Source organism: Hyperoodon ampullatus (assembly GCF_949752795.1).
Source record: "Hyperoodon ampullatus genome assembly, chromosome: 14".
Classification (NCBI taxonomy): domain Eukaryota; kingdom Metazoa; phylum Chordata; class Mammalia; order Artiodactyla; family Ziphiidae; genus Hyperoodon; species Hyperoodon ampullatus.
Genome location: NC_136927.1, coordinates 59,074,382 through 59,102,303, shown reverse-complemented (window position 1 = coordinate 59,102,303; position 27,922 = coordinate 59,074,382). Strand labels below are relative to the sequence as shown.

At 40.7% G+C, this 27,922-nt stretch overlaps 1 protein-coding gene across 2 annotated transcripts in view; it reads right to left on the bottom strand.

Moving 5' to 3' along the window:
• The window catches only part of DNAAF9 (dynein axonemal assembly factor 9), a gene marked incomplete at both ends in the record, with an annotated part of 148,784 nt that extends 122,037 nt beyond the window's left edge, over positions 1-26,747 (bottom strand). For both annotated transcript variants that reach the window (XM_079719722.1, XM_079719723.1), the window contains 2 exons: positions 624-703; positions 26,665-26,747. In XM_079719722.1, the coding sequence (XP_079575848.1) occupies positions 624-703; positions 26,665-26,747 (163 nt within the window). The remainder of the gene's footprint in view (positions 1-623; positions 704-26,664) is intronic.
• Positions 26,748-27,922: the final 1,175 nt, after the last annotated feature.

The window sequence follows — 27,922 nt, the reverse complement described above, 5'->3', positions numbered from 1 at the left end:
GAATGTAAATGAAAGTGAGATAAAGAAGGAGACTGACCTGACATAGAAAAATCTCCAAGATATACTTATCAAGTGAAGAATTTTCAATTAGATTAACAACAATATACATAAAATGTCCCCTTTTGTGTTAAAAAAAATATGGTTGATATCATCTCTGGGAAGTGGGACTGGGTAACTGGGATGATTAGAAAATTTTGTTCATTATTATTTGTGTAATGTCTTAATTTTTAAATTATATGATGTGTTTTCATAATAAAAACAGTGTTAAAGAACAAATAAATGCCGAATTCTGCCACTCCATGGCCCTGAGCAAGTCGGTTTGATCTCCCAGAGTCTCAGTTTCCTCCTCTGTAAAAAAGGGACAACACTGCTTCTTGTAAGGTTGCTGTGAGGAGAAATGAGGTAACATGTACAAAGTGCCTGCTCTGTGGTACAGGCTCCCTATCTCACTGATATCTCACCTGACCTCATTAAAACAGCAACAGATCTCAGGGGAACAAAAGCTGGGAGAAGAATACTAACTCACAGCTTATCTCACAGTGATGATACTATTATTAATATCTTCCTGTGAACAGAGGCCAAGTTGTCCCAGCCCTGAGTCCCACCTTGTTAAAAGCACTGACCTAGTATGCAGAGGATCCCGTCGGGTTGAGACTTGCTGCTCTGGGTCAGGATGCTCTGAACCTGGCGGAGTCGACTGCAGCTGCAATAAGAACAGAAATCAGCTTCCTGAGTGCCAGCACATGAAGACATGAGGAAGGGAACGACTGCTAGGGATGGAAACTGGTCCTTATCTGACTTTGGTATCGGAATCATAACAAGAAATTAGGGAGTATTCTTTTTTCTTCTGTTTTTTGGAAGAGATTATGCAGAAGTGGTCTGAAGACTAAGTCTGAACTGCTGATTACAAACCGATGGACAGTGGCTCTCTGGCTCAACAAAGGATGGAGCCAAAGGCCCTCTCATGATAAATGCTGGATAGGACTAGAACTGAGCAGCTGACCAGAAGGACTTTCAATGACTTCCCAATTTTGAAGTTTAATCAAAGAAGAGTTTCTACACTTACCTGTCCTAACTGTGGTCATCATTGGTCTGTTAAAAACGAAACAAAAAACAAACAGATAAAAACCAAAAACTGGCCTAAGGACCTAAAGGAAGCTCTGATGTATCATCATAACTACCCCCACAGAGAGTGTCAGTAGATGGTACTTGCTCCCATTTCTGTGCAGATCTCTGATTCCATTAGTTTTAGGCATATGCCCTTCCTCCCAAACAAAGCATAAGGAGAGGCACGACCAGACATTAATATCACTTCTAAGGACCCCATGCTTTCCATATCAATCCCTCCTCCTTCCCCGAAGTCCAAGAGAGAGCTGGTCACTTTCCTGCTTGAGACTGATTTTTCCATAAGGTCTGTCCACATCACCTTCAGGTCTAAGATCTGTCTCCAGTATTCATTCCCTAACACTCCTATATTAATTTTTTTCCCTACAGTCAACATATTCCCAGCCCTACCACTTCATTATTATCTAAGATCCTCCATAAACCAACTACAGTAACTGTTCCATCCATAACAGTCAGATTTCATCCTCACCCCTCTGCTCTGGTACACTGTCCTACACTCACCCAAGCAATAGTATATCCAGCCAAACAACACCACTTCCCTTCCTTGGATTCTCTTTCCCCCCTGGATTCTTTCTGATGTTCCCATAACCCAAGTCCATGACTTAGTGGTCATTATCATTGCATTCCCTCAAGATGTTCACAATCTTCCACCTAATACCAAAAACAAAGATAGCACCAAAAAATAGAAACCTACAGATCAATATCTACCGTGAATATAGATATAAAAATCCTCAATACAATATTAGCAAATAGAATTCAAAAACATACAAAAAGAATTGTACACCATGACCAAGATGGATGCAAGGCTGTTTCACTACTGGTAAATCAATCAATATAACCCATCATCTAACAGGCTAAAGAAGAAAAAAAAAAATCACACAACCATATAATTGATGCAGAAAAATCATCTAACAGAATTCAACACCCATTCATAATAAAAACACTTAGAAAACCAGAAATAGAGTTTCCTCAACTTGATAAAGAACATCTACAAAAAACCTCCAAAGCAAAGTTTGGAATATACTTAATGGTGAAAGACTAAATGAGGAACAAGAAAAATATGTCTGCTCTCATTACTCCGGTTCAACGTAATACTGGAAGTTCTAGCCAATGCGATAAGGCAAAAAAAAAAAAAGGAAATAAAAGGCATAAAGATAGAAAAGGAAGACATAAAACTATCGCTATTTGCAGATGACATAATGACCTATGCAGGGAATCTCACAGAATCTACAAAAAAAAAATCTGAGAACTAATAAGTGAATTCAACAAAGTCACAAGATCAACATATAAAAACCAACTGTATAAATGAACACACAGAAACCAAAATTAAAAATACAGTATCATTTAAATATAAATCTAACAAAACATGCACAGGACTTACATGCTAAAAACTACAAAACACTGATAAAGGAAACCAAATAAGATATAAGTAAGTGGAGAGACATACTGTATTTACAGACTGGAAGACTCAACATAATATAGATGTCAATTCTCCTTAAATTAATGTACAAGTTTAACACAATTCCTATCATAATCCCAGCAAGATTTTTTGTAGATATAGAAAAGATTACTCTAAAACTTACATGGAATGGCAAAGGAACATTCTAGAATAGCTAAAACTTTTCTGAAAATGAATAAAGTGGGAGGAATCACTCTACCTGATGTCAAGACTTATTAGAGAGACAGGTTCAAGACGGCGGAGTAAAAGGACGTGCACTCACTCCATCTTGTGAGAGCACTGGAATCACAACCAACTGCTGAACAGTCATCGACAGGAAGACACTGGAACTCACCAAAAAAGATACCCCAAAACCAAAGACAAAGGAGAAGCCATAATGAGACAGTAGGAGGGGCACAATCTCAATAAAATCAAATCCCGTAACTGCTGGGTGGGTGACTCACAAACTGGAGAACAATTATACCACAGAAGTCCACTCACTGGAGTGAAGGTTCTGAGCACCACATCAGGCTTCCCAAGCTGGGGGTCTGGAAAGGAAGGAGGAATTCCCAGAGATTTAGATTTTGAAGGCTAATGGGATTTGTTTGCAGGATATCGACAGGACTGGGGGAAACAGAGACTCCACTCTTGAAGGGCACACACAAAGTAGTGTGTGTGTCAGGGCTCGGGGGAAGGAGCAGTGACCCCACAGGAGACTGAACCAGACCCACCTGCTATTCTTGGAGGGTCTCCTGAAGAGGTGGGGGATGGCTGTGGCTCACCGGTGGGACAAGGACACTGGCAGCAGAAGTTCTGGGAAGTACTCCTTGGCATGAGCCCTCCCGGAATCTGACATTAGCCCCACCAAAGAGCCTGCAGTCTCCAGTGCTCGGTCGCCTCAGGCCAAACAACCAACAGAGAGGGAACTCAGCCCCACCCATCAGCAGACAAACAGATTAAAGTTTTACAGAGCTCTGTCCACCAGAGGAACACCCAGCTCTACCCACCACCAGTCCCTCCCATCAGGAAGCTTACACAAGCCTCTTAGATAGCCTCATCTACCAGAAGGCAGACAACAGAAGCAAGAAAAACTACAATCCTGCAGCCTGTGGAACAAAAACCACATTCACAGAAAGAAAGACAAAATGAAAAGGCAGAGGGCTATGTACTGTACCAAATGAAGGAAAAAGATAAAGCCCCAGGAACACAACTACATGAAGTGGAGACAGGCAACCTTCCAGAAAAAGAATTCAGAATAATAACAGTGAAGATGATCCAGGACCTTGAAAAAGAATGGAGGCAAAGATTGAGAAGATGCAAGAAATGTCTAACAAAGACCTAGAAGAATGAAAGAAAAAACACCTAGAAGACTTAAAGAACAAACAAACAGAGGTGAACAATACAATAACTGAAATGAAAAATACACTAGAAGGAATCAATAGCAAAATAACTGAGGGCGAAGAATGGATAAGCAACCTGGAAGACAGAATGGTGGAATTCACTGCTGCAGAACGGAATAAAGAAAAAAGAATGAAAAGAAACGAAGACAGCCTAAGAGACCTCTGGGACAACATTAAATGCGCTAACATACACATTATAGAGGTCCCAGAGGAAAACAGAAAGGACCCAAGAAAATATTTGAAGAGATTATAGTCGAAAACTTCCCTAACATGGGAAAGGAAATAGCCACCCAAGTCCAGGAAGTGCAGAGAGTCCCAGGCAGGCTAAACCCAAGGAGAAACACACCGAGACACATAGTAATCAAATTGTCAAAAATTAAAGACAAAGAAAAATTATTAAAAGCAACAAGGGAAAAACAACAAATAACATACAAGGGAACTCCCATATGGTTAACAGCTGATTTCTCAGCAGAAACTCTACAAGCCAGAAGGGAGTGGCACGATGTATTTAAAGTGATGAAAGGGAAGAACCTACAACCAAGATTACTCTACCCAGAAAGGATCTCATTTAGATTCCATGGAGAAATCAAAAGCTTTACACACAAGCAAAAGCTAAGAGAATTCAGCACCACCAAACCAGCTCTACAACGAATGCTAAAGGAACTTCTCTAAGTGGGAAACACAAGAGAAGAAAAGGACCTACAAAAACAAACCCAAGGGCTTCCCTGGTGGCGCAGTGGTTGAGAGTCCGCCTGCCGATGCAGGGGACGCAGGTTCGTGCCCCGGTCCAGGAAGATCCCACATGCCGCGAAGCGGCTGGGCCTGTGAGCCATGGCTGCTGAGCCTGCGTGTCCTGAGCCTGTGCTCCGCAACGGGAGAGGCCACAACAGTGAGAGGCCCGCATACCGCAAAAACAACAACGACAAAAAAAAACAACAAAAAACCCCCAAAACAATTAAGAAAATGGTAACAGGAACATACATACTGATAATTACCTTAAACGTGAATGGATTAAATGCTCCAGCCAAAAGACACAAGCTCGCTGAATGGATATAAAAACAAGACCCATATATATGCTGTCTAAAAGTAACCCACTTCAGACCTAAGGACACATACAGAATGAAAGTGAGGGGATGGAAAAAGAAAGAAAAAAATCAAAAGAAAGCTGGAGTAGCAATACTCATATCAGATAAAATAGATTTTAAAGTAAAGAATGTTACAAAAGACAAAGAAGAACACTACATACTGATCAAAGGATCAATCCAAGAAGAATATATAACAATTATAAATATATATGCCCTCAACATAGGAGCACCTCAATACATAAGGCAAATGCTAACAGCTATAAAACAGGAAATCGACAGTAACACAATAATAGTGGGGGACTTTAACACCTCACTTACACCAATGGACAGATCATCCAAAATGAAAATAAATAAGGAAACAGAAGCTTTAAATGACACAATAGACCAGATAGATATAATTGATATTTATAGGACATTCCATCCAAAAACAGCAGATTACACTTTCTTCTCAAGTGCGCATGGAACATTCTCCAGGATAGATCACATCTTGGGTCACAAATCAAGCCTCAGTAAATTTAAGAAAATTGAAATCATACCAAGCATCTTTTCTGACCACAACGCTATGAGATTAGAAATGAATTACAGGGAAAATAACGTAAAAAACACAAACACGTGGAAGCTAAACAATAAGTTACTAAATAACCAAGAGATCACTGAAGAAATCAAACAGGAAATCAAAAAATACCTAGAGACAAATGACAATGAAAACACGACGATCCAAAATCTATGGGATGTGGCAAAAGCAATTCTAAGAGGGAAGTTTATAGCTATACAAGCCTGCCTCAAGAAACAAGAAAAAACTCAAATAAACAATCTAACCTTACACCTAAAGGATCTAGAGAAAGAAGAACAAACAAAACCCAAAGTTAGCAGAAGGAAAGAAATCATAAAGACCAGAGCAGAAATAAATGAAATAGAAAGAAAGAAAGCAATAGCAAAGATCAATAAAACTAAAAGCTGGTTCTTTGAGAAGATAAACAAAATTGATAAACTTTTAACAAGACTCATCAAGAAAAAAAAGGAGAGGACTCAAATCAGTAAAATTAGAAATGAAAAAGGAGAAGTTACAATGGACACCACCAAAATACAAAGCATCATAAGAGACTACTACAAGAAACTCTATGCCAATAAAATGGACAACCTGGAAGAAATGGACAAATTCTCAAAAAGGTATAACCTTCCAAGACTGAACCAGGAAGACATAGAAAATATGAACAGACCAATCACAAGTAATGAAGTTGAAACTGTGATTAAAAATCTTGCAACGAACAAAAGTCCAGGACCAGATGGCTTCACAGGTAAATTCTATCGAACATTTAGAGAAGAGCTTCTCAAACTCCTCCAAAAAACTGCAGAGGAAGGAACACTCCCAAACTCATTCTACGAGGCCAACATCACTGATACCAAAATCAGACAGATAGTACAAAAAAAGAAAATTACAGACCAAGACTACTGATGAATATAGATGCCAAAATCCTCAAAAAAATAATAACAAGCAGAATCCAACAACACATTAAAAGGATCATACACCATGATCAAGTGGGATTTACCCCAGGGATGCAAGGATTCTTCAATATACACAAATCAATCAATGTGATACACCATTATTAACAAACTGAGGAAGAAAAACCATATGATCATCTCAATAGATGCAGAAAAAGCTTTTGACAAAACTCAGCACCCATTCATGATAAAACCTCTCCAGAAAGTGGGAATAGAGAGAACCTACCTCAACATAATAAAGACCACATACGACAAACCCACAGCAAACATCATTCTCAGTGGTGAAAAACTGAAAGCATTTCATCTAAGATCAGGAAAAAGACAAGGATGTCCACTCTCTCCACTATTATTCAACACAGTTTCGGAAGTCCTAGCCACAGCAATCAGAGAAGAAAAAGAAATAAAAGGTATACAAATTGGAAAAGAAGAAGTAAAACTGTCACTGTTTGCAGGTGACATGAAACTATATATAGAAAATCCTAAAGATGCCACCCTGAATAACCAAAGCAATCTTGAGGGGAAAAAAAGGAGCTGGAGGAATCAGACTCCCTGACTTCAGACTATACTACAAAGCTACAGTAGTCAAGACAATATGGTACTGGCACAAAAACAGAAATACAGATCAATGGAACAGAATACAAAGCCCAGATATAAACCCACGCAACTAATCTATGACAAAGGAGGGCAAGGATTTACAATGGAGAAAAGACAGTCTCTTCTAAAAGTAGTGCTGGGAAAACTGGACAGCCACATGTAAAAGAATGAAATTAGAACACTCCCTAACACCATACACAAAAGTAATCTCAAAATGGATTAAAGACCTAAATGTAAGACTGAACACTACAGAACTCTTAGAGAAAAACATAGGAAGAACACTCTTTGACATAAATCACAGCAAGATCTTTTTTGACCCACCTCCTAGAATAATGGAAATAAAAACAAAAATAAACCAATGGGACCTAATGAAATTTAGAAGCTTTTGCACAGCAAAGAAAAGTATAAACAAGACGAAAAGACAACCCTCAGAATGGGAGAAAATATTTGCAAATGAATCAACGGACAAAGGATTAATCTCCAAAATATATATAAGCTCATGCAGCTCAATAATAATAAAACAAACAACCTAATCAAAAAATGGGCAGAAGACCTAAATAGACATTTCTCCAAAGAAGACATACAGATGGCCAAGAGGCACATGAAAAGCTGCTCAACATCACTATTAGAGAAATGCAAATCAAAACTACAAAGAGGGGAAGTCCCTGGCGGTCCAGTGATTAAAACTTCACCTTCCAATGCAGGGGGTGTGGGTTCAATCCCTGGTCAGGAAACTAAGATCCTACATGCCTCGCAGCCAAAAAACCAAAAACATAACAACCGAAGCAATATTGTAACAAATTCAACAAAGACTAAAAATGGTCCACATCAAAAAAACAAAAACAAAATCTTAAAAAAAAAACCCAAAAAACGACAGTGAGGTATCACCTCACACCGGTTAGAATGGGCATCATCAGAAAATCTACAAACAATAAAGGCTGGAGAGGGTGTGGAGAAAAGGGAACTCCCTTGCACTGTTGGTGGGAATGTAAATTGATACAGCCACTATGGAGAACAGTATGGAGGTTCCTTAAAAAACTAAAAATAGAATTACCATAAGACACAGCAATCCCACTACTGGGCATATACCCAGGGAAAACCATAATTCAAAAAGACACATGCACCCCAATGTTCAGTGCAGCACTATTTACAAAGCCAGGTCATGGAAGCAAACTAAATGCCCATAGACAGATGAATGGATAAAGAAAATGTGGTACATATATGCAATGGAATATTACTCAGCCATAAAATGAATGAAACTGGGTCATTTGCAGAGACTTGGATGGACCTATAGACTGTCATACAGAGTGAAGCAAGTCAGAAAGAGAAAAATATTTTATATTAACGCATATATGTGGAATCTAGAAAAATGGTACAGATGAACCGGTTTGCAAGACAGAAATAGAGACACAGAGGTAGAGAACGAAAGTATGGACACCAAGCAGGGAAAGCAGGGTGGTGGGATGAATTGGGATGATTGGGATTGACATATATACACTAACACGTATAAAATAGGTAACTAATAAGAACCTGCTATATAAAAAAATAAAATAAACTTCAAAAAAATTTAAAAAACTTATTATATAGCTAAAGTAATCAAGATTGTGGTTCTGGCTGAGAGATAGACACATAGATCAATGGAACGCAACAAAACAGCCAGAAATAGACCCACAAAAATATAGCCAATTAATATTTGACAAAGGGTGGAAAGTGATTCAATAGAGGAAAAATAGTCTCTTCAATAAATGGTGTTGAAACAACTGGATATCCATAGACAAAAACATGAACCTCAACCTCAACCTTATAACTTTCACAAAAATTAAGATAGATCATAGATTTAAACATTTTAATGTAAAACTATAAAATCTTTAGAAGAAAAAAGAATAAATATTCAGGGCTTAGGGTTTAATGAAGTTCTTAGGCTCAATACCAAAAGTATGATCCATTAAAAATTTGATAAATTAGACTTCATCAAAATTTTAAACTTTGCTTTGTGAAAGAACCTGCTGGGAGAATGAAAAGACAAGGTACAGATTGGGAAAACATATTTGCAAATCACTTACCTAACCAAGCAGAATACATAAGAAACTCTCCAAACTCAAAAGTAAAAAAACAATGCAATTAGAAAACAGGCCAAAGGCACGAAAAAACATTTTCTCAAAGTGGATATAGAGATGGCACATAAGCACATGAAAACATGTTCAACATCATTATCCATTAGGGAAATGCAAGTTAAAACCACAATTAGATATTACTACACATCTATTAGAAAAGCTAAAATATCCATAACAAATGGTGATGATACCAAAATGCTGGTGAGGATTCAGAGAAACTGAATCATTCATAGATTTCTGAAGTAAATTAAAGAAGACACCAATAATGGAAATACATTCATGTTCATGCATTGGAAGACTTAATACTGTTAAGCTGTCAATACTACACAAAATAATCTACAGATTCAAAATAATCTCCATCACAATTCCAGGAACTTTTATATATATATATTTTTTAATTTTTATTGGGGCATAATTGATTTACAATGTTGTGTTTCAGGTGTACAGCAAAGTGAATCTGTTATACAAATATATATAGCCACTCTTTTTTTAGATTCTTTTCCCTTATAGGCCATTACAGAGTATTGAGTAGAGTTCCCTGTGCTACACAGTAGGTCCTTATTAGTTATCTATTTTATATATAGTAGTGTATATGTGTCAATCCCAATCTTCCAATTTATCCCTCCCCTCCACTCCAGAAACTGTTTTTGAAGAAACAGAAAAATCCATCCTAAAATTCATAGTAATTTCAAGGAACCCAGAATACACAAAACAATACTGAAAAAGAAGGATAAATCTGAAGGACACACTTCCTGATTTCAAAATTATTACAAAGCTAACCATAATGGTTTGGTACTGGCATAAAGATAGACATATAGAACAGGGGTCCCCAACCCCCAGGCTGTGGACCGGTAAGGGTTCGCGGCCTGTTAGGAACCCAGCCACACAGCAGGAGGTGAGCGGTGGGCAACCGAACAAAGCGTCATCTGCAGCTCCCCATCGCTCACATTAATTACCCCCTGAACCTTCCCCCCAACCCCTGGTCCGTGGAAAAACTGTCTTCCACTAAACCTGTCCGTGGTGCCAAAAAGGTTGGGGAGCACTGATTATAGAACAATAGAATAGAATAGAGAGCCCAGTAATAAACTCTTTTTGTGACTGGCTTATTTCACTTACTATAATGTGCTCATGGTCAAATGATTTTTGACAAGGGTACCAGGATTGAGAAAGGAGAGTTTTTTTCAACAAATGGTTTTGGGAAAACTGTACAGTCACATGCAAGTTAAAAAAAAAAAAAGAATTCAAACTCTGACTTTACACCATATACAAAATTTAACTCAGAATAAAGACCTAAATGTAAACCTAAAACTATAAAATTTTTAGAAGAAAACATGGGAAAAGCTTCATGACATTAGAGTTGGCAATGATTTTTTGTCATTGTCACTTTCCAATGACATCAAAAGCACAGATGACAAATGGAAAGATACATAAATTAGACTTCATCAAAATTTAAAACTTATGTTCATTAAAGGACACTATTAACAGAGTGAAAAGACAACCCACAGAATGAGAGAAAATATTTGCAAATCATATATCTATTAAGAGGCTAATATCCAGAATACATAAAGAACCTCTATAACTCAGCAACAACAAACAACTCAAAATGGGCAGAGAACATGAATAGACATTTCTCCAGAGAAGATACATAAATGGTCAATAAGCACATGAAAAGATAAAAGATGCTCAATATCACTAATCATCAGGGAAATGCAAATCAAAACCACAACGAGGTATTACTGCCACACAAATTAACATGGCTACTATCAAAAAAGCAGAAAATATAAAGTTTAGCAAGGAGGAGGAGAAATCAGAACCTTTGTGCACCGTTGGTGGGAATGTAAAATATTGCAGTTGCTGTGGAAAACAGCACAGTGATCCTCAGAAAATTAAACACAGAATTACCATATGATCCAGCAATTCCACTTCTGGGTATACACCCCAAAGAAATGAAAGCAAGCCTCAAAGAGATATTTGTACACCCAAGTTCGTAGCAGCATTATTTCCAATAGTCAAAAGGAAGAAGCAACCCAAGTGTCTATGGACACAGATAAACTGTGGTATATCCATACAATGGAATATCATTCAATCTTAAAAAGGACAGAAATTCTGACATACGCTAAAACATGGATGAACTTTAAGGACATTATAATAAGTGAAATAAGCCAGTCACAAAAGGACAAATATTATATGATTCCGTTTTTATGAGGTACCTACAACAGCCAAATTCACAAAGACAGAAAGTAGAAAGATGGTTGCCATGGGCCTGAGGGAAGGAGTGGGGAGTTACTGTTTAATAGGTACCAGAGTTTCAGTTTTGCAAGATGAAGAGTTCTGTGGATAGATACTGGTGAATGTAGCACAACAATGTGAATGTACTTAATACCACTAAATTGTACACTTAAAACAGTTAAGATGGTACATTTTATGTGTATTTTACCATAATTAAAGAATTTTTAAGTTAAAAGAAGCCAGTGTAATGTAAAACAGAAAGAAGAGAGGGAAAGCTCTTCTTATGTAAAAGAGATGAAAGAATAATAAGACAATGCAATTTATGAACCTTAATTCAATTTAAACAAACAAACAAAAACCCAGGGAAACATCTATGAGACATATGAGGAAATCTGAATATGCCTTGTATAATAGGTAATAATTATATTATATATTATTATAATATTATTATCTATCATCCAGGGCATATTCAAATTGACTATTAATTTTCTTAGCTGAGATAATATTATGGTGGTTACAAAGTAGAATGTCTTTTTCTTAGCAGATGCATGAGGCAGTACTCAGGAGCAAAGTGTCATTATATATGCAGACTGAAAAACGTTTAACAGAAAAGAAGAATGAAAAGAAAAGAAAAAGTAAAGACAATGAACATAAGGTAAAAAGTTAAAATTGGTGAATCTAAGCGATGGGTATAGAGTATTCACTGTACTATTCTTTCATCTTTTCTGTATTGTTCGAACATTTTCATAATAAAAATTTGGGGCTGGAGGTAAGGAGGACTCAGGGTTTGGAAGTAGCAGAATTTAAGCTGCAAGATGACTAAGATTAAAGTAAGAAAACTTCTTTCCCTGGGAAATGGTTGCCTGTCCCTCCCCACTTTCTCATGTTTAATATAAGATTCATTTTGCAATCATTCTCTACACGACAAATATTTCATTAAGTTGGTCCTTTGGTCCATTGCGCAACCCTAGTTGACTACCAAGGTTACCAAGAGCTCTTGGGCTTTCAAACTTAGAATCAGCCAGTGACAAAAAGCATTAACAGGTCATGTGACCAGGAAACAAACAGCTCCCCAACTACTGCGGTGGGAAGCCAAGACAATACTGAAGACAGGAGCAAAAAGAGGATTTTTTCCCTGCAAGTATTTTGGGAAATAAATAAAGGGAAAAGTAAAACAAAGTGAAAGCATATAAAATGTAGAAAGACCTTCCTCTTCCCAGAGTAAAACATTATCATAGTATTTTCTTGTCTAACGGGTAGAACTAAATTTAGTTCTTTTTTCCTTTGAATATTTCCTTGCTTCCCAAATTTAATTTTTAACCAGAACATAGCCTATTATTTGTCACTGAACCATTAAACTTTTCACTTACTCAAGTATTTACCTATTAAAAACACCTGGTAGGCTCAGAATGGGAGAAAATATTTGCAAATGAAGCAACTGACAAAGGATTAATCTCCAAAATTTATAAACAGCTCATGCAGCTCAATAGCAAAAAAACAAACAACCCAATCCAAAAATGGGCAGAAGACTTAAATAGGCATTTCTCCAAAGAAGATATACAGACTGCCAACAAACACATGAAAGAATGCTCAACATCATTAATCATTAGAGAAATGCAAATCAAAACTACAATGAGATATCATCTCACACCAGTCAGAATGGCCATCATCAAGAAATCTAGAAACAATAAATGCTGGAGAGGGTGTGGAGAAAAGGGAACACTCTTGCACTGCTGGTGGGAATGTGAATTGGTACAGCCACTATGGAGAACAGTATGGAGGTTCCTTAAAAAACTAAAAATAGAACTACCATATGACCCAGCAATCCCACTACTAGGCATATACCCTGAGAAAACCATAATTCAAAAAGAGACATGTACCAAAATGTTCATTGCAGCTCTATTCACAATAGCCCGGAGCTGGAAACAACCTAAGTGTCCATCATCGGATGAATGGATAAAGAAGATGTGGCACATATATACAATGGAATATTACTCAGCCATAAAAAGAAACGAAACTGAGCTATTTGTAATGAGGTGGATAGACCTAGAGTCTGTCATACAGAGTGAAGTAAGTCAGAAAGAGAAAGACAAATACCGTATGCTAACACATATATATGGAATTAAAAAAAAAAAAATGTCATGAAGAACCTAGGGGTAAAACGGGAATAAAGACACAGACCTACTTGAGAATGGACTTGAGGATATGGGGAAGGGGAAGGGTAAGCTGTGACAAAGGGAAAGAGAGGCATGGACATATATACACTACCAAACGTAAGGTAGATAGATAGTGGGAAGCAGCCGCAGAGCACAGGGAGATCAGCTCGGTGCTTTGTGACCGCCTGGAGGGGTGGGATGGGGAGGGTGGGAGGGAGGGAGATGCATGAGGGAGGGGATGTGGGAACAGATGTATATGTATGACTGATTCACTTTGTTGTGGAGCAGAAACTAATAAAATAAAAAAAAAAAAATAAATAAAAATAAAAAATAAAAAATAAAAACACCTGGTAGGGCTTCCCTGGTGGCGCAGTGGTTGAGAGTCCGCCTGCCAACGCAGGGGACGCGGGTTCGTGCCCCGGTCCGGGAAGATCCCACGTGCTGCGGGAGCAGCTAGGCCCCTGAGCCATGGCCGCTGAGCTTGCGCATCCGAAGCCTGTGCTCCGCAATGGGAGAGGCCACAACAGTGAGAGGCCCGCGTACCGCGGGATTTTCAAAATTAAACAATTAAAACATGAATAATTCTCCTTATATTCTATATGTTTTGTGCTTTGAATGTTTTACAAAGTGAATCCTCATACCAACCTGAATCACTTTATCTTATTAAACTGCTGTGAACAATCTGAGGTGAATCTCTCAGTAATACACAGTTTGGGTGAGTTTTTTGGGGAGAGAGTTGTTTTACATAAAATCATAATAACGACACATGTAACTGCTCTGTAACGTGCTTTTTTCACTTAACATTGTACCTTAAGATCTTTCCAAGCTAGTAAATAGAACACAACCTCATTTTTAAAACTGTTGTACTATGTTCTTTTTATTTAACCAGACACTATAATTGAACATTCAGGATTTTAATTATTTTTGCAAATAGCAAACAATGCTTCATTGAACAACCTTATATAGCCATCTTTGGCACAAGTACTAAAGTTTCTGCAAGGTAGAGACTAGCATTGCCAGGTTAAGAGGTATCTGCATTTATCTGCATTTAAAACTTTGATAGATCTTGCCAAATTGTCTTCTTAAAACGTTCACCTACAATACACCAGAGTACCTGTTTCCCCATAACTTCTAAACCATGTGTGGTTAGAATTTTCAATGTTATAAAGTTGCCCCTTGTTATACATGGAGGATTAGTTCCAGGACCCCCTCAGATACCAAAATCTGCAGATGCTCAAGTCCCTTATATATAAAATGGCATAGTATTTGCATATAACCTATGCACATCCTCCGGTACACTTTAAATCATCTCTAGGGACCTCCCCGGCAGTCCAGTGGTTAAGACTCTGGCTTCCAATGCAGGGGCGTGGGTTCGATCCCTGGTCGGGGAACTAAGATCCTACATGCCACACAGTGCAGCCAAAAATTTAAAAAAAATCATATCTAGATTACTTATACCTAATATAAATGCTAAGTGAACAGTTGTAAATACAGTGTAAATGCTATATAAATAGCTGCTTGTGTGCAGCAAATTCAAGGTTTGCTTTTTGAAACTTTCTCAAATTAAAAAAATATATATATTTTTTCTTTCTATCTATCTATCTATGTGTCTATTTATTTATTTATGGCTGCATTGGGTCTCTGTTGCTGTGCCTGGGCTTTCTCTAGTTGCGGCGAATGGGGGCTACTCTTCGTTGTGGTGAGAGGGCTTCTCATTGCGGTGGCCTCTCCCATTGTGGAGCATGGGCTCTAGGTGTGCGGGCTTCAGTAGTTGTGGCATGTGGGCTCAGTAGTTGTGGCTCACGGGCTCTAGAGCGCAGGCTCAGTAGCTGTGGCGCACGGGCTTAGTCGCTCCGCGGCATGTGGGATCTTCCTGGACCAGGGCTCGAACCCGTGTCCCCTGCATTGGCAGGCGGATTCTTAACCGCTGTGCCACCAGGGAAGCCAAAAAATATATTTTTGATTGGGGTGGTTGAATCCATGGATGAAGAACCTATGGATATGAAGGGCTGGCTGAAATATTATTTTATTTAGGACTTTTGCATTTGTAGTTCTCCTTTGTACTCTCCTAGTCAAACACCAGCATTATGCCAGCATGAGAAAACAAATGGCAAAGCTTTCTGAGGTATATACTTCACTTAGCATGCTTTCCATTTTCATTTCCCTTGGTAACATACACTGTGCCCCTTCTCTGCCACAGCATCCAATCATGACTCACCCAGAAGCAAGCCAGGTCAGCTGGAGTCCTTTCCAGGGATTTCCTATTTTAGAGGTAGAAGAGAAATGGCCTCTAGGGTCACAGTGCAGGAAGAATGTGGATTTCGGGCTATATGGATAGAGGCAACTATTTTGATAGCAGAGTCTTGGTTCCAGTTCCTGAGGCCCTAGTTCTTACAGGTCTTCCTACAAGTCTATCTCCCCACTATTCCTTCCAGCCAAGTAAGCCAACACATTCACTCCTTTTTTACTTTAATCTTTTTAGTTGGGTTTCTGTCACTTGAAAGAGAGAGCATTCTTCTTATTATGAAATCAAACCCAGGAAATGTTTAGGGTTGAAGCATACCAATGTCTGTAACTTACTTTGAAAAGCATTAAAACATAGGATGGATTGATGGATGGATAGCGGGATGACTATATGATAAGGCAAACAGAGCAAATACGTTAAGCAGAGAATCTAGGTATGAATATACATGAATGTCCACTGAACAATTCTTTCAACTTTTCTGTACTTCCAAACAGTTTTCATAATAAAATATTGGGGGGAAAATCAACAGCAGGAGTAATACAACATATTATCATATCAGCATTAATTCAGACTTCAGGTACTGATTACAAGGAGCTACTGCAGGACTGCTAGAAAAGGGTTTAAGGGCTTAAGAAAGCTGGCCCTGCATTAAAGTGGCAACTATTTATTCCCTCCATAAAACAGACTTGGAAGAAAGCCAAGAAGGCAGGATGTGTCTCAAGTCAATAACTGTCCTTTCCCACTGATGTCCTTTCTGGAGCAACAACTTGCAATGGAAAAAGCAAAGGCAACATTACTGCTGTCATGACCAATACATGGTTAACCAGTGACCATAAAGTGACTCAAACTGAAGGGATACACACACACACACACACACACACACACACACACACACACACACACGACTGAGAAATGTGTTGGCATCATTTAACTATTGCATGACTTGAATTTTCTCCCAGCATTTTCATGTAGCTCATCACAGCCATTAGTAATCCTAAGCAATGTAACTTTCATTCCACACAGCTACCTCTCTGTGGTAGAGACAAACAGGTGCCTAATCCATATCCATTCTCCCCCTTTTTCTTTTTTTTAACTAATATTGGGTTGGCCAAAAAGTGCCTTCGGCTTTTAAGTAAAAATAAAAGACACATTTTTCATTTTCACCAAGAACTTTATTGAACAACATAGTCACCGTTTTGTTCCACTACCTTTTGTCATTTTTCAGGCAACTTCATAATTCCATCTTCCCAAAACTTTTTATCTTTTTGAGCAAAGGTTCCCAGTGTCTTTTACAGTCCTCCAGGGAACTGAAATTTTTTCCATTAAGAGAATTTTATAAAGACCAAAATAAATGGAAATCTGAAGGTGCAATGTCTGGTGAATACGGTGGATGAATCAGAAATTCCCACCCAAGCTCTAACAGTTTTTGCCTGGTCATCAAAGAAACATGAGGTCTTGCTTCTGTTGACTAATTCCGGACGCTTTTTGTCGAGTGCTGCTTTCAGTTGGTCTAACTGGGAGCAGTACTTGTTGGAATTAATCGTTTGGTTTTCTAGAAGGAGCTCATAATAGAGGACTCCCTTCCAACCCCACCTTATACACAACATCACTTCTTTGGATGAAGACCGGCCTTTGGTGTGGCTGGTGGTGGTTCATTTAGCTTGCCCCACGATCCCTTCCATTCCACATTATTGTACAGTATCCACTTTTCATTGCCTGTCACAATTTGTTTTAAAAACAGAACGTTTTCGTTACATTTAAGTAGAGAATCGCATGCAGAAATACTGTCAAGAAGATTTTTTTCATTTAACTTGTGTGGAACCCAATCAAAGCGACGAACATAACCAAGCTGGTGCAAATGATTTTCAACGCTTGATTTGGATATTTTGAGTATGTCAGCTATCTCCCACATGGTATGATGTTGACTGTTCTCAATTAAAGTCTTGATTTGATTGCTATCAACTTCAACTGGTCTACCCGACCGTGGAGCATTGTCCAGCGAGAAATCTCCAGCAGGAAACTTCACAAACCACTTTTGACACATTTGATCAGTCACAGCACCCTCTCCATACACTGCACAAATCTTTTTTTGCACTTCAGTTGCATTTTCACCTTTCTTGAAATAATAAAGCATAATATGCTGAAAATGTTGTTTTTCTTCATCTTCAATATTAAAGTGGCTACACAAAAATTCACCAATTTTGATACATTTTTTATTTACTTAAATAAAATTTATTTATTTATCTATCTATCTATCTATCTATGGGTGCGTTGGGTCTTCATTGCTGTGCACGGGCTTTCTCTAGTTGTGGTGAGCAGGGGCTACTCTTCGTTGAGGTGCACGGGCTTCTCACTGCAGTGGCTTCTCTTGTTGTGGAGCACGGGCTCTAGGCGCGCGGGCTTCAGTAGTTGTGGCACATGGGCTTAGCTGCTCCACGGCATGTGGGATCTTCCGGGACCAGGGCTCAAACCCATGTCCCCTGCACTGGCAGGTGGATTCTTAACCACTGTGCCACCAGGGAAGTCCTGCTAAGTTTTTTTTTTTAATGCATGCTGATATGACAGCTGTCATAATACAATCTAACAAAATTGTTTCGAATGAAGTTAAAGACAACTAAGCACTACTAGAGCCACTTATGGAAAAAACCGTACAAACCTTTTGGCCAACCCAATAGTATCCCAATTTTATTTGGAGCAGCAATAGGCACAGCTCCTTTGCTTCTAGACCTGACCAATGAGACATGCAAAAGCCATCACATGGAGGCTTCTGGGAAAGTTTTCTGAAGGGAAAGAACTGACTCAACTAGGAAAGCTGCTGCTTTTCTTTCCCCTTTTTGTCTGACAGACCTGATAGCTAGAGTTCCTGCAGCCATCTTGTGACCATGAAGCTATGGAGAAAATGGAATCCATTTGCTAAATACAAACACAGAAGTGGCCTGGTTCCATACCAGGACTAGCCTGCCCTCCTCTAGATAGACATCTATCTATCTATCTATCTATCTATTTATTTATTTATTTATGGCTGTGTTGGGTCTTCATTTCTGTGCAAGGGCTTTCTCTAGTTGTGGCAAGTGGGGGCCACTCTTCATCACAGTGCGCAGGCCTCTCACTATCGTGGCCTCTCTTGTTGCAGAGCACAGGCTCCAAACGTGCAGGCTCAGTAGTTGTGGCTCACAGGCTTAGTTGCTCCGTGGCATGTGGGATCCTCCCAGACCAGGGATCAACCCCATGTCCCCTGCATTAGCAGGCAGATTCTCAACCACTGCGCCACCAGGGAAGCCCCTAGATAGACATCTTTTGCAAGAGAGAGTAAACCTCAAAGTTAAGTCATTGTTAAGCATCTTCTACCAGCTGCCAAACATGGTTCCTGACAGGTCACCTTATCTAAAATAGTTAAAACTTGTACCCAACTGCAATTCATGTCTATGCATATTTCACAAATTGGGGTATATAAGACTCTCTACAAACTAAACCTGAGAACTTCAGAAAACGCTCCCCACCACAAATGGAAAATGTTCTTTTAAAGTCTGTCACTATGTTTCACTGTAACAATATATTATTTTCCATTTTCCTTTTCTCCAGATTTCTCTGAGCATTTCCACATACAATCTGCTCTTTGTAAAGTCAGTTTCACAGGTCTTCATTCAAAAGGCATCTACAAGTACTTTCCCTCACTTCTTTGACTATTAAAAGCATGCCAAATATAAATGCACTGTGGAATTCTGGATTGGATCTTGGAATAGAAAAAAGACATTAGTGGAAAGACTGGGCAAATAAAGTCTGGAGTAATAAACTCCAAATAAAAACAAATTTACTAAGTAAACAAAGTTTACAGTAAACTAATGTAAGGTACAAATATTAATTTCTTAGTTTTGATAAATGCACCATGTTAACATTAGAGGAAGCAGAGTGAAGGCCATATAGGAACGCTATGTACCATATTTGCAACTCATCTATAAACCTAATATTATTTCAAACAAGTTGATAGCAAAAAGCATGCCAAGTTAGTTAACTTTCCCTCGAACTAGGGCTCAAAATCACAGAATACAGTTTTAAATACCCAAGTAGCAAACTCTGCTTTTCTTTTTCTTTTAATATCAGGGCAAAACAATATTTAAGCTGTGGAACTCTTGAGGGCATCTGCATCTCATCTACTCCCCCTCTCCAAAAATTAGAATATCACAGAACAGACCAAGAGCTAGGAAACACTGTTACAATATTGTGCACTATTAATGCAACTATACTCACTAAATAAGAGTCCTCAAAACACAGTCATCCCAGACATATGTGAAAATGCAGACAGGGGCATCCCCTGCTTTTCAAAGTTCGCTTTTACATAAGACCTACCTGTTTTCACTAACTGAAAGAAATCTGAAGAGGGTTTTGCTTTTATGAAAAAAGGTGAAAAGCAAAGATAGCCAGCATCTGTTTTGCAGTGGAGCAATGAGAGTGGCACTGCCAAGCTCCTTCCCTGGTAACTACACTCAGCATAACAGCAACAAGCCTCCATAGCTTTGAACTGTGTCTGTGAGCATCTGTGCTTTATCCTGATTTATTTTGTGCCTCTGTTAGCAAGATGTGTTCTAAGGTAATTGCTCCTTCATTTTAGGCTGTTTCACCTTACAAAAGGTTTCTTAGGAAGGCTCTACTTTCTGATAGCAGGGGGAAACCCATACTTAGACCTCCACCCCGGGCCAGAAATAAGGTCATAAAAACATAACTAAGTAAACCCTTTTTACTTCTATAAGCACCAAGCCTCCCTGGCCAGCATCCAAGCAAGTATACTGAAGGTGAAACTTCACATTTTCAGACACACAAGGTCATAGTCTTACTCTGTATTTTGAGTTTTCTTAAAGCAGGGACAATTACCACTTCTGTAGATCTGTAAATCCAAAAGAGAGCCACGGGTATTGGTACCTGACCAATAAACATCACCTGAAGAGATAACCTGTCTCTGTGAGGCTTTATGTAAGTGCTCTCTATAGAAAATCACTATGGTGACCCCCCTTCCCACCATCTAGCTTACAACTGTGATTCTTCATTCTCTGAACACCCTTAGCCCACAGTTTCACCTGTAATTATTCTTTATTCATTCAATAAATAATTAGTGCAAGCAGTGTTTCATAATAGCTAACAACAGCAGTTCACATTTAGTGAGTACTGACTATGTGCCAGACACTGACCTAAGCACTAGGGCAAGCAATATGGGAAATGGCAATAAAAAATGGTCCCAGCCCAGGGCTTCCCTGGTGGCGCAGTGGTTAGGAATCCGCCTGCCAGTGCAGGGAACACGGGTTTGAGCCCTGGTCCGGGAAGATCCCACATGCCACGAAGCAACTAAGCCCGTGAGCCACAACTACTGAGCCCACGTGCCACAACTACTGAAGCCCGCGTGCCTAGAGCCTGTGCTCCGCAACAAGAGAAGCCACCACAATGAGAAGCCCGCACACCGCAACGAAGAGCAGCCCCTGCTCGCCACAACTAGAGAAAGCCCGCACGCAGCAACGAAGACCCAACACAGCCATAAATAAATAAATTTATTAAGAAAAAAAAAAAGTTCCAGCCCTTTGGTAATTTCCAGAAGCAACAAAGAAGGTCCTTCCTTATGAGTCCCTTAACAAGGAAAAAATCCCACCTATACGTGGTATAGAGGAAGACTAGCACAGGAACTCCTCGGTCAGAATTTTTTGCTAGAGCACACGCCACCCAGTGAGTTCTTAATAAAGGGCGCATGGAAAATCAAACTATGAGACCTCGCATGTGTGAAATGTCTTTATCATTCCCTCACACCTGCCTGAGAGTTTGGCTGGATACAGAATTCTGGGTGGGAACCCATTTTCTTTTAGAAGGTACGCCTTGCTCCATTATCTTCTAGTGTCCATTCTTGCTACAATCTAATGATTTATGACTCTGTGATTTATAGATATTCTTCTGTCTTTATAGTGCTCAAAAATTTCATTATGTGGGGACTTTCCTGGTGGCGCAGTGGTTAAGAATCCTCCTGCCAATGCAGGGGACACGGGTTCGAGCCCTGGTCCGGGAAGATCCCACATGCCACAGAGCAACTAAGCCCATGTGCCACAACTACTGAGCCTGTGCTCTAGAGCCTGCGAGCCACAACTACTGAGCCCATACGCCACGACTACTGAAGCACACGCACCTAGAGCCCGTGCTCCACAACAAGAGAAGCCACCACAATGAGAAGCCGGTGCACCGCAACAAAGAGTAGCCCCCAGTGGCTGCAACCAGAGAAAGCCCATGTGTAGCAATGAAGACCCAATGCAGCCGAAAATAAACAAATAAAAAACAAATTTCTAAAAAAAAAAAAAAAATTTCATGATGATGTGCCTTGGCATGGATATTTTTAAATTAATTGTGCTGGATTCTTGGAGGGTACTTTTAATCCAGAAACACACCTTTGTTTGTGAGAAACTATTTTATTTTGGATGATTTCTTCATGCCAACAAACAATAACCACCCACTATCCCTCCTTGTTACAGACATCTACAAACCTGTAGGTCACTCAGTCCTCCACATTCCCTCAAGATTTAGCTTCTGGATCATTGTCTCTTTGCTATTACTACTCCCATCTTAATTCATGATGATCTCAATATACACTGAGATAACCCTTCCACTATCCTTACCTCTCAGTTCCTTTACTCCTATTTTCCAATTACGTCCTCTATCCTACCTCAGCCACTCTCTTCCACAGTGCCCACATCCAAGCAGCTCAACACAGCTGAAGGGGAAGCATTCAACCATGCTAACTGGGTCTCACCCACCTTAAATTTATGACCACAAATGCCAAATGGGCACCTGGTGCCCTAAAATATTTCCTTATTCAACTCATTTTTTCCCACTCTCCTGAATGAATTTTTCACCTTCTTTCTCCTCAAACTTCCAACACCTCCCCCACTCTTCATTTTTAGCTTAAAGACCTTCCTTCTTATTTAACTGAGAATATGGAAGTAATCAGAAGAGAACATTCACTCTGTCCCACTACCAAGCTACCAATTCACCAGTATTTGGGTCAATATAATCACCACAGATGAACTGTCCATGTAGCTATTGGGCTTAAGGTCAACATATCCATTTATATCCTAGACGCCATTCCCTCTCATCTACTCAAGGACTTCACCCCTGCAATTGTCCCTTCTCTCTCTTTAATCATCAATTTGTCTCTCTATACTCCACTATTCCCATTAACTTACAAACATGTTATCTGCCCACCTAAAAACAAAAAGAACTCTAACACTTCATGCCCTTCCAGTCACAGCCCTATTACTCTGCTCTCCCTTATAGAAATCCTTGAAACATCACTGTGACTATCTATACTCACTGTCTTCAATTCCTCTTCTATATCCTCTTGAACCCACTGCACCAAAACTGTTCTTGTCAAGGTCGCCAATGACCTCCACATTACCAAATCTAATAGTCTATTCTTGCATTTATCATTTGACTATCCTTGATTCTTCCCCTATCTCAGAGGTAGGAAACCATTTCCCCTCAGAATTTGGAAGACATTGCTACACTGCCTTTTTTACATGGGGTATCCCAGGGCTTGGATGTTGGTCCTCCTCTCTATCTACATTTACTCCCTGGGTCTCTATCTAGTCTCACAACTTTAAAAAAAAATTTTGGAGTCACCAGTAATATGGGTGGTATTTCCAGTTTCAATCTCTCTCCTGAACTACAGACTAATATATCCAACTGCTAATCCAATATCTCCACTTGGCTATCTATTATCTATTAGGAAACTCAAATGAACAAGGCCAAAATTGAACTCTATTTTCTCCACAAATCTGCTCTTATTCCAATGTTCCCAATATCAGTAAATTGCAACTCCATTCTTCCAACTGCTGAGCCCCAAATTGACTATGCTTTCTTACATTATTGTTCCTTCAGCCCTATTTCCTCCCCAATACTTATTTCTCATCACTCTGTATTATGATTTTTACCTCTCTCCACTTACAAAGGAGCTCTTGGAGGGCAGAGGCCTGCCTTAATGCTCTGAATCCACAGCACCTAGCACAGTGTATGTTGGATTATTTGCATAAAGAGGCAGTGAAATTTAAACTGTTAAACAAGTCCTGAGCAGGGTCAGATTCCTCTGCAGGAAAAGATCTGAAGTAGGAAAGCATATTTCAACTATTTCCACTGGTTCCTTAGTACAAGTAAAGATAGTTATTTGGTAATAACTCCAAAATCTCAGTGGCTTGAAACAAAGGCTTACTTCTTGCTCACTCTATGTGTCAAACATAGGTCACCTGGAAGGTTGCTCTGGTTCCCAGACTGAGACTAGCCACCATCTGGAGCACCAACAATCACCAAAACAGAGGGAAAGAGTGGCAAATTACACACCAGAAGTTTTTACCATGAAGGGATACACATCATTCCTGTGCACATTTCACTGACCAAAAGCAACTAACAACGCCATATCCATCTTCAAGGGTGCAAGCAAGTACAATGGTACCACATGCCCAGGAGACAGAAACCAAAGATATTTGATGGACAGCACTGATGACTACCATATCATTAAAAAGAAGCTTTTAGATCTAAGCAACAATATTTTAACTCCTGATCTCTACTGCTCATCTGTGAAAATGAACTCCATTGCTAGAAGAGAACCACTCACTTGCAAAGTACTATCTATGGGTCTCTAGGAACGTAGCTTCACCAGTTAGGCCCGCCTCTTTCATCACTCAGGTGTCAGAGTGCAGCAAAGAAGCCAAATATGGGTGACAGGAAAGTGCTGATTACAAACCTTCCAGAAACGTTCAATGTCAAAATCTGGGAAAGGCTTGACTGAATGAGTAAGAAAAGCACGTTGAGTTAAAAACGGCAGGGAAAGGAGGGAAACTTTCCCAAAATTTCTTTTACCAAAGGTGTACAACCTCCAGGCCTTGGGGTTCCTTGCACTACCCCATGTCTGAAGACTAACAAGTTTCACTCAAACCACGTGATGGAAAATTCGGAGTTTGAGTATGATTAGTAAAGTTAGCCAACATTGATCTTTTTAACATAAAAACACTACTTACAAAAAAAAATGTATACTGACATGCTACCACAAGCAAGGAAGGAAGAAGTTATTTTAGAGATGGATTTTATTCAGAAGCTCTTTTTTCCCTAAAGGTCTCAAAGACTCCAGACTTCAAAGCTCAAGATGATATGGGATGAACCCCAAGTCTACAGAGACCCTGGATTTAAAGTGTGGCTGCTTCAAGTTCTAAAGTATCCTGTGCAGTTTCTATTTTATTCAAAGTTTAAATATTTTCTAACAGTGAAACTGGCTGCCAGAAACGTTAGGACAAACTGGAGATGGTTACCATAAGCTGCTAAACACTTGGAACTGTAAAGTCCACTGAAATTCCACTGAAGAGCAGAACAGGAGTCCAAATATGTCACCTAACGTCACCTGCCAAACCAGAAGCAAATTAGTACTCCCAAATGCAACAAAGGGTATCTAGTCCCACCTCCCCATCCTTTATTTATTCAACCAACATGTGTTAGTAGCTGGGGTGAAAGAAGGAATGTCGGTAAGTAAGAGAGGGACTGGATTTTAAGATTTAGTTCTTGTTCTCCATGAATCTGGTGGAGTTAAAACAAAATAAAAACAAAGGAAAAAAACAGATTTGAGAGCAAAAATTCCAAAATACAATGCCTTAAATACCATAACAAGGATACAGGAAAGACCATTCTCACATGTTAAGTTGACAACCTTCGTTAAAGGAAACAACACCGTATTTGCTTTGTTAAGTAGCTAGAATAAAGAAAAAGCAAACAAAACAGATAAAAATCCTCTTCTGGTTTAATGACAGTTTAGCAGAACCAAAGCCCATTTCTCTCTCTTCCTCCCTTCCTCTCAATGGTCTCTGCCACAACCCCTCCATCATTCCAACCTCCACACTCCACTGGCGGCCCCAAACCAGCTCCATCACGAATAATACCGAGACTATCAAGGTCAGCCCCAAAGGCACAGGAAGCAGACAGCAGAAACAAATCTTCATATATCGAAAGGGGGCGGGGACCCTCCCTATACTGAGGCACCCGGGGGCTCTATCTCTAGGCTCTGTGGCCTGGGATCCGCAGCTTTCGGGGATTCTGGCCCCTTTTTCCTTATCCAGGCCCCTAATGACCTCCACCTGTCCTCAACCTGAACTCTCCATCGTGGAGTGAGGGATAGCCTCGGGCTGGGGTAGGGGGAGGTGGGGAAACGCGCAACAGGGAAGATGCTGTCCGTGTGGGTGTTTCTAGGGGGCGGGAGGGGGGTACTCTCTAGGGAAGGCGCAGTGAGAGGGGAAACGCTCTAAAGGAGACCTACTGTAGGGGAGCATGAGAGGTAAGCCATTTCGAGGGAAACCCATTTGGGGGTTCTATAAGGGGAGCTATTGTGAGGGAACGTCTCCATAGATGGCCGTTTCTGGGGAAAATATCCTATGGGGAAGGCAAGTGTATTAATCATACAGAAGGCACTGTGGAGGTTCTCGATAGGCGAATCTTTCCGGGGGGAAATGTTCTATGGGGTTGGGGATGTCATAATAGGGGGTCTTCACAGAAGAGCCGTTGTGGGGTTGTCGATACAGGAGCCATTGTGGGAGCCTCTGCACCGAGAGCCGTTCCTCGGAAAACGTTCGTCAGGGAACCGTTCAGGAAAAAAACCGTCCGCAAGGAAGCCATATCGGACCACGCCCTTCGGCGGGAGGCGTCTCCAGACCCCAACAGCCCGCAACCGCCTGCCCGCCCGCCGGCCCCTCTGCTGCCTCGGCCCCGCGTACCTGACGGAGGGCGACCCGCGGCCAGGGCCGCCGGGGGACCGTGCGCGGGGCAGCCCCAGCCGGTGTTGGGGGTACACGTCCATGGCTGCGAGAGGCGGAGGAGGACGGCGCCACTGCGAGGGTCACTCAGGCCTGCGGGGCGTCTCCTGGCCCGCTTCGGCCGGGCGGGGCGGCTGGGCGTGCCGGGTGGGCGGGGGGCGCAGTGCGCGGGGGCACGTCGGGGGCGGGGACACGTCGGGGGGCGGGGGCGGAGCCGGACGCGCGCAAAGAGCGCGGATGGGGGCGTCGGGACGGGTTGGGGGTGGGGGCAAGCGCACGGCTGCGGGTAGAGTCTTTCTTAAACTTCGAGGCGGCCGGGTTGGACGTTGGGAGCGTGGGTGCCCAGAGTGAAAGCTACCGCGCCGCCGCTCTGGCCTGTCCTCAGGCTTCGCATCGTGGAGTGGGACTCTGCGGCGCCCCCAGCCACGCACACGGGCGCGCCAGGGGGCGGGGCCTCGTTCCGCCCCGCCCAGTCCACTTCGGCCTCCAGCAAAGCCTTCTGCTGCCGCAGAAGGTCTCTGGCGCGGAGATCTGAACCACCCTGGTGCTCGGCTTTCGTGCCCCGGTCTCCCAGGCCGGTTCCTTGCTGCTGTTTCCTCACCCGCTGCTAGTCAATTGTGCACCCTCCCTTCAAACGTTCAGCCGATTTCTAGCCGACCTAAGGTTAGCGGTGCGCGCCCATCCTTGCGCAGACGTTAGGGGCTCACAGGGGCCCAGAGGATCCCTACCCTTTACAGTAAAGATTCTGACTCGACCCGTTTCCGACTGCAGGGCCGTATGCAAGAAACCTAATCCCAGCGAGCGTCAGTCTTTTGTGTAATTGACAGTTTCCAGGCATCCTGTATATACAGGACGTATTTAATGATTTTGTCCTGCGTCGTATATTGACTTTGTCAGGATGCCTTAAATGTCCTGTATTTATCTTTTTATAATCAATTAAAAACTATTAGAGCTATTTTTCCGCCACAGTAATTGGTGCTTAAATCACTGACTGAAAATCCTACCTTTACAAATAAAAGGTCTGTACAGTGTCTACGGTGCCTCCAGCGAGTTTAGCTGAGGGAAGACCAAAAGAAGGAACTAGAAATTGAAAGTACTTATTTTTCATATTCAAGAAAGGAAAGGACTTTTTTTGCTCAAGTTGTAAGTCCTGATCAAGTAACCACCATTATTTAGAGATAACTTCACATCAGTACACAGGCTCTACAAACCAGCCAAT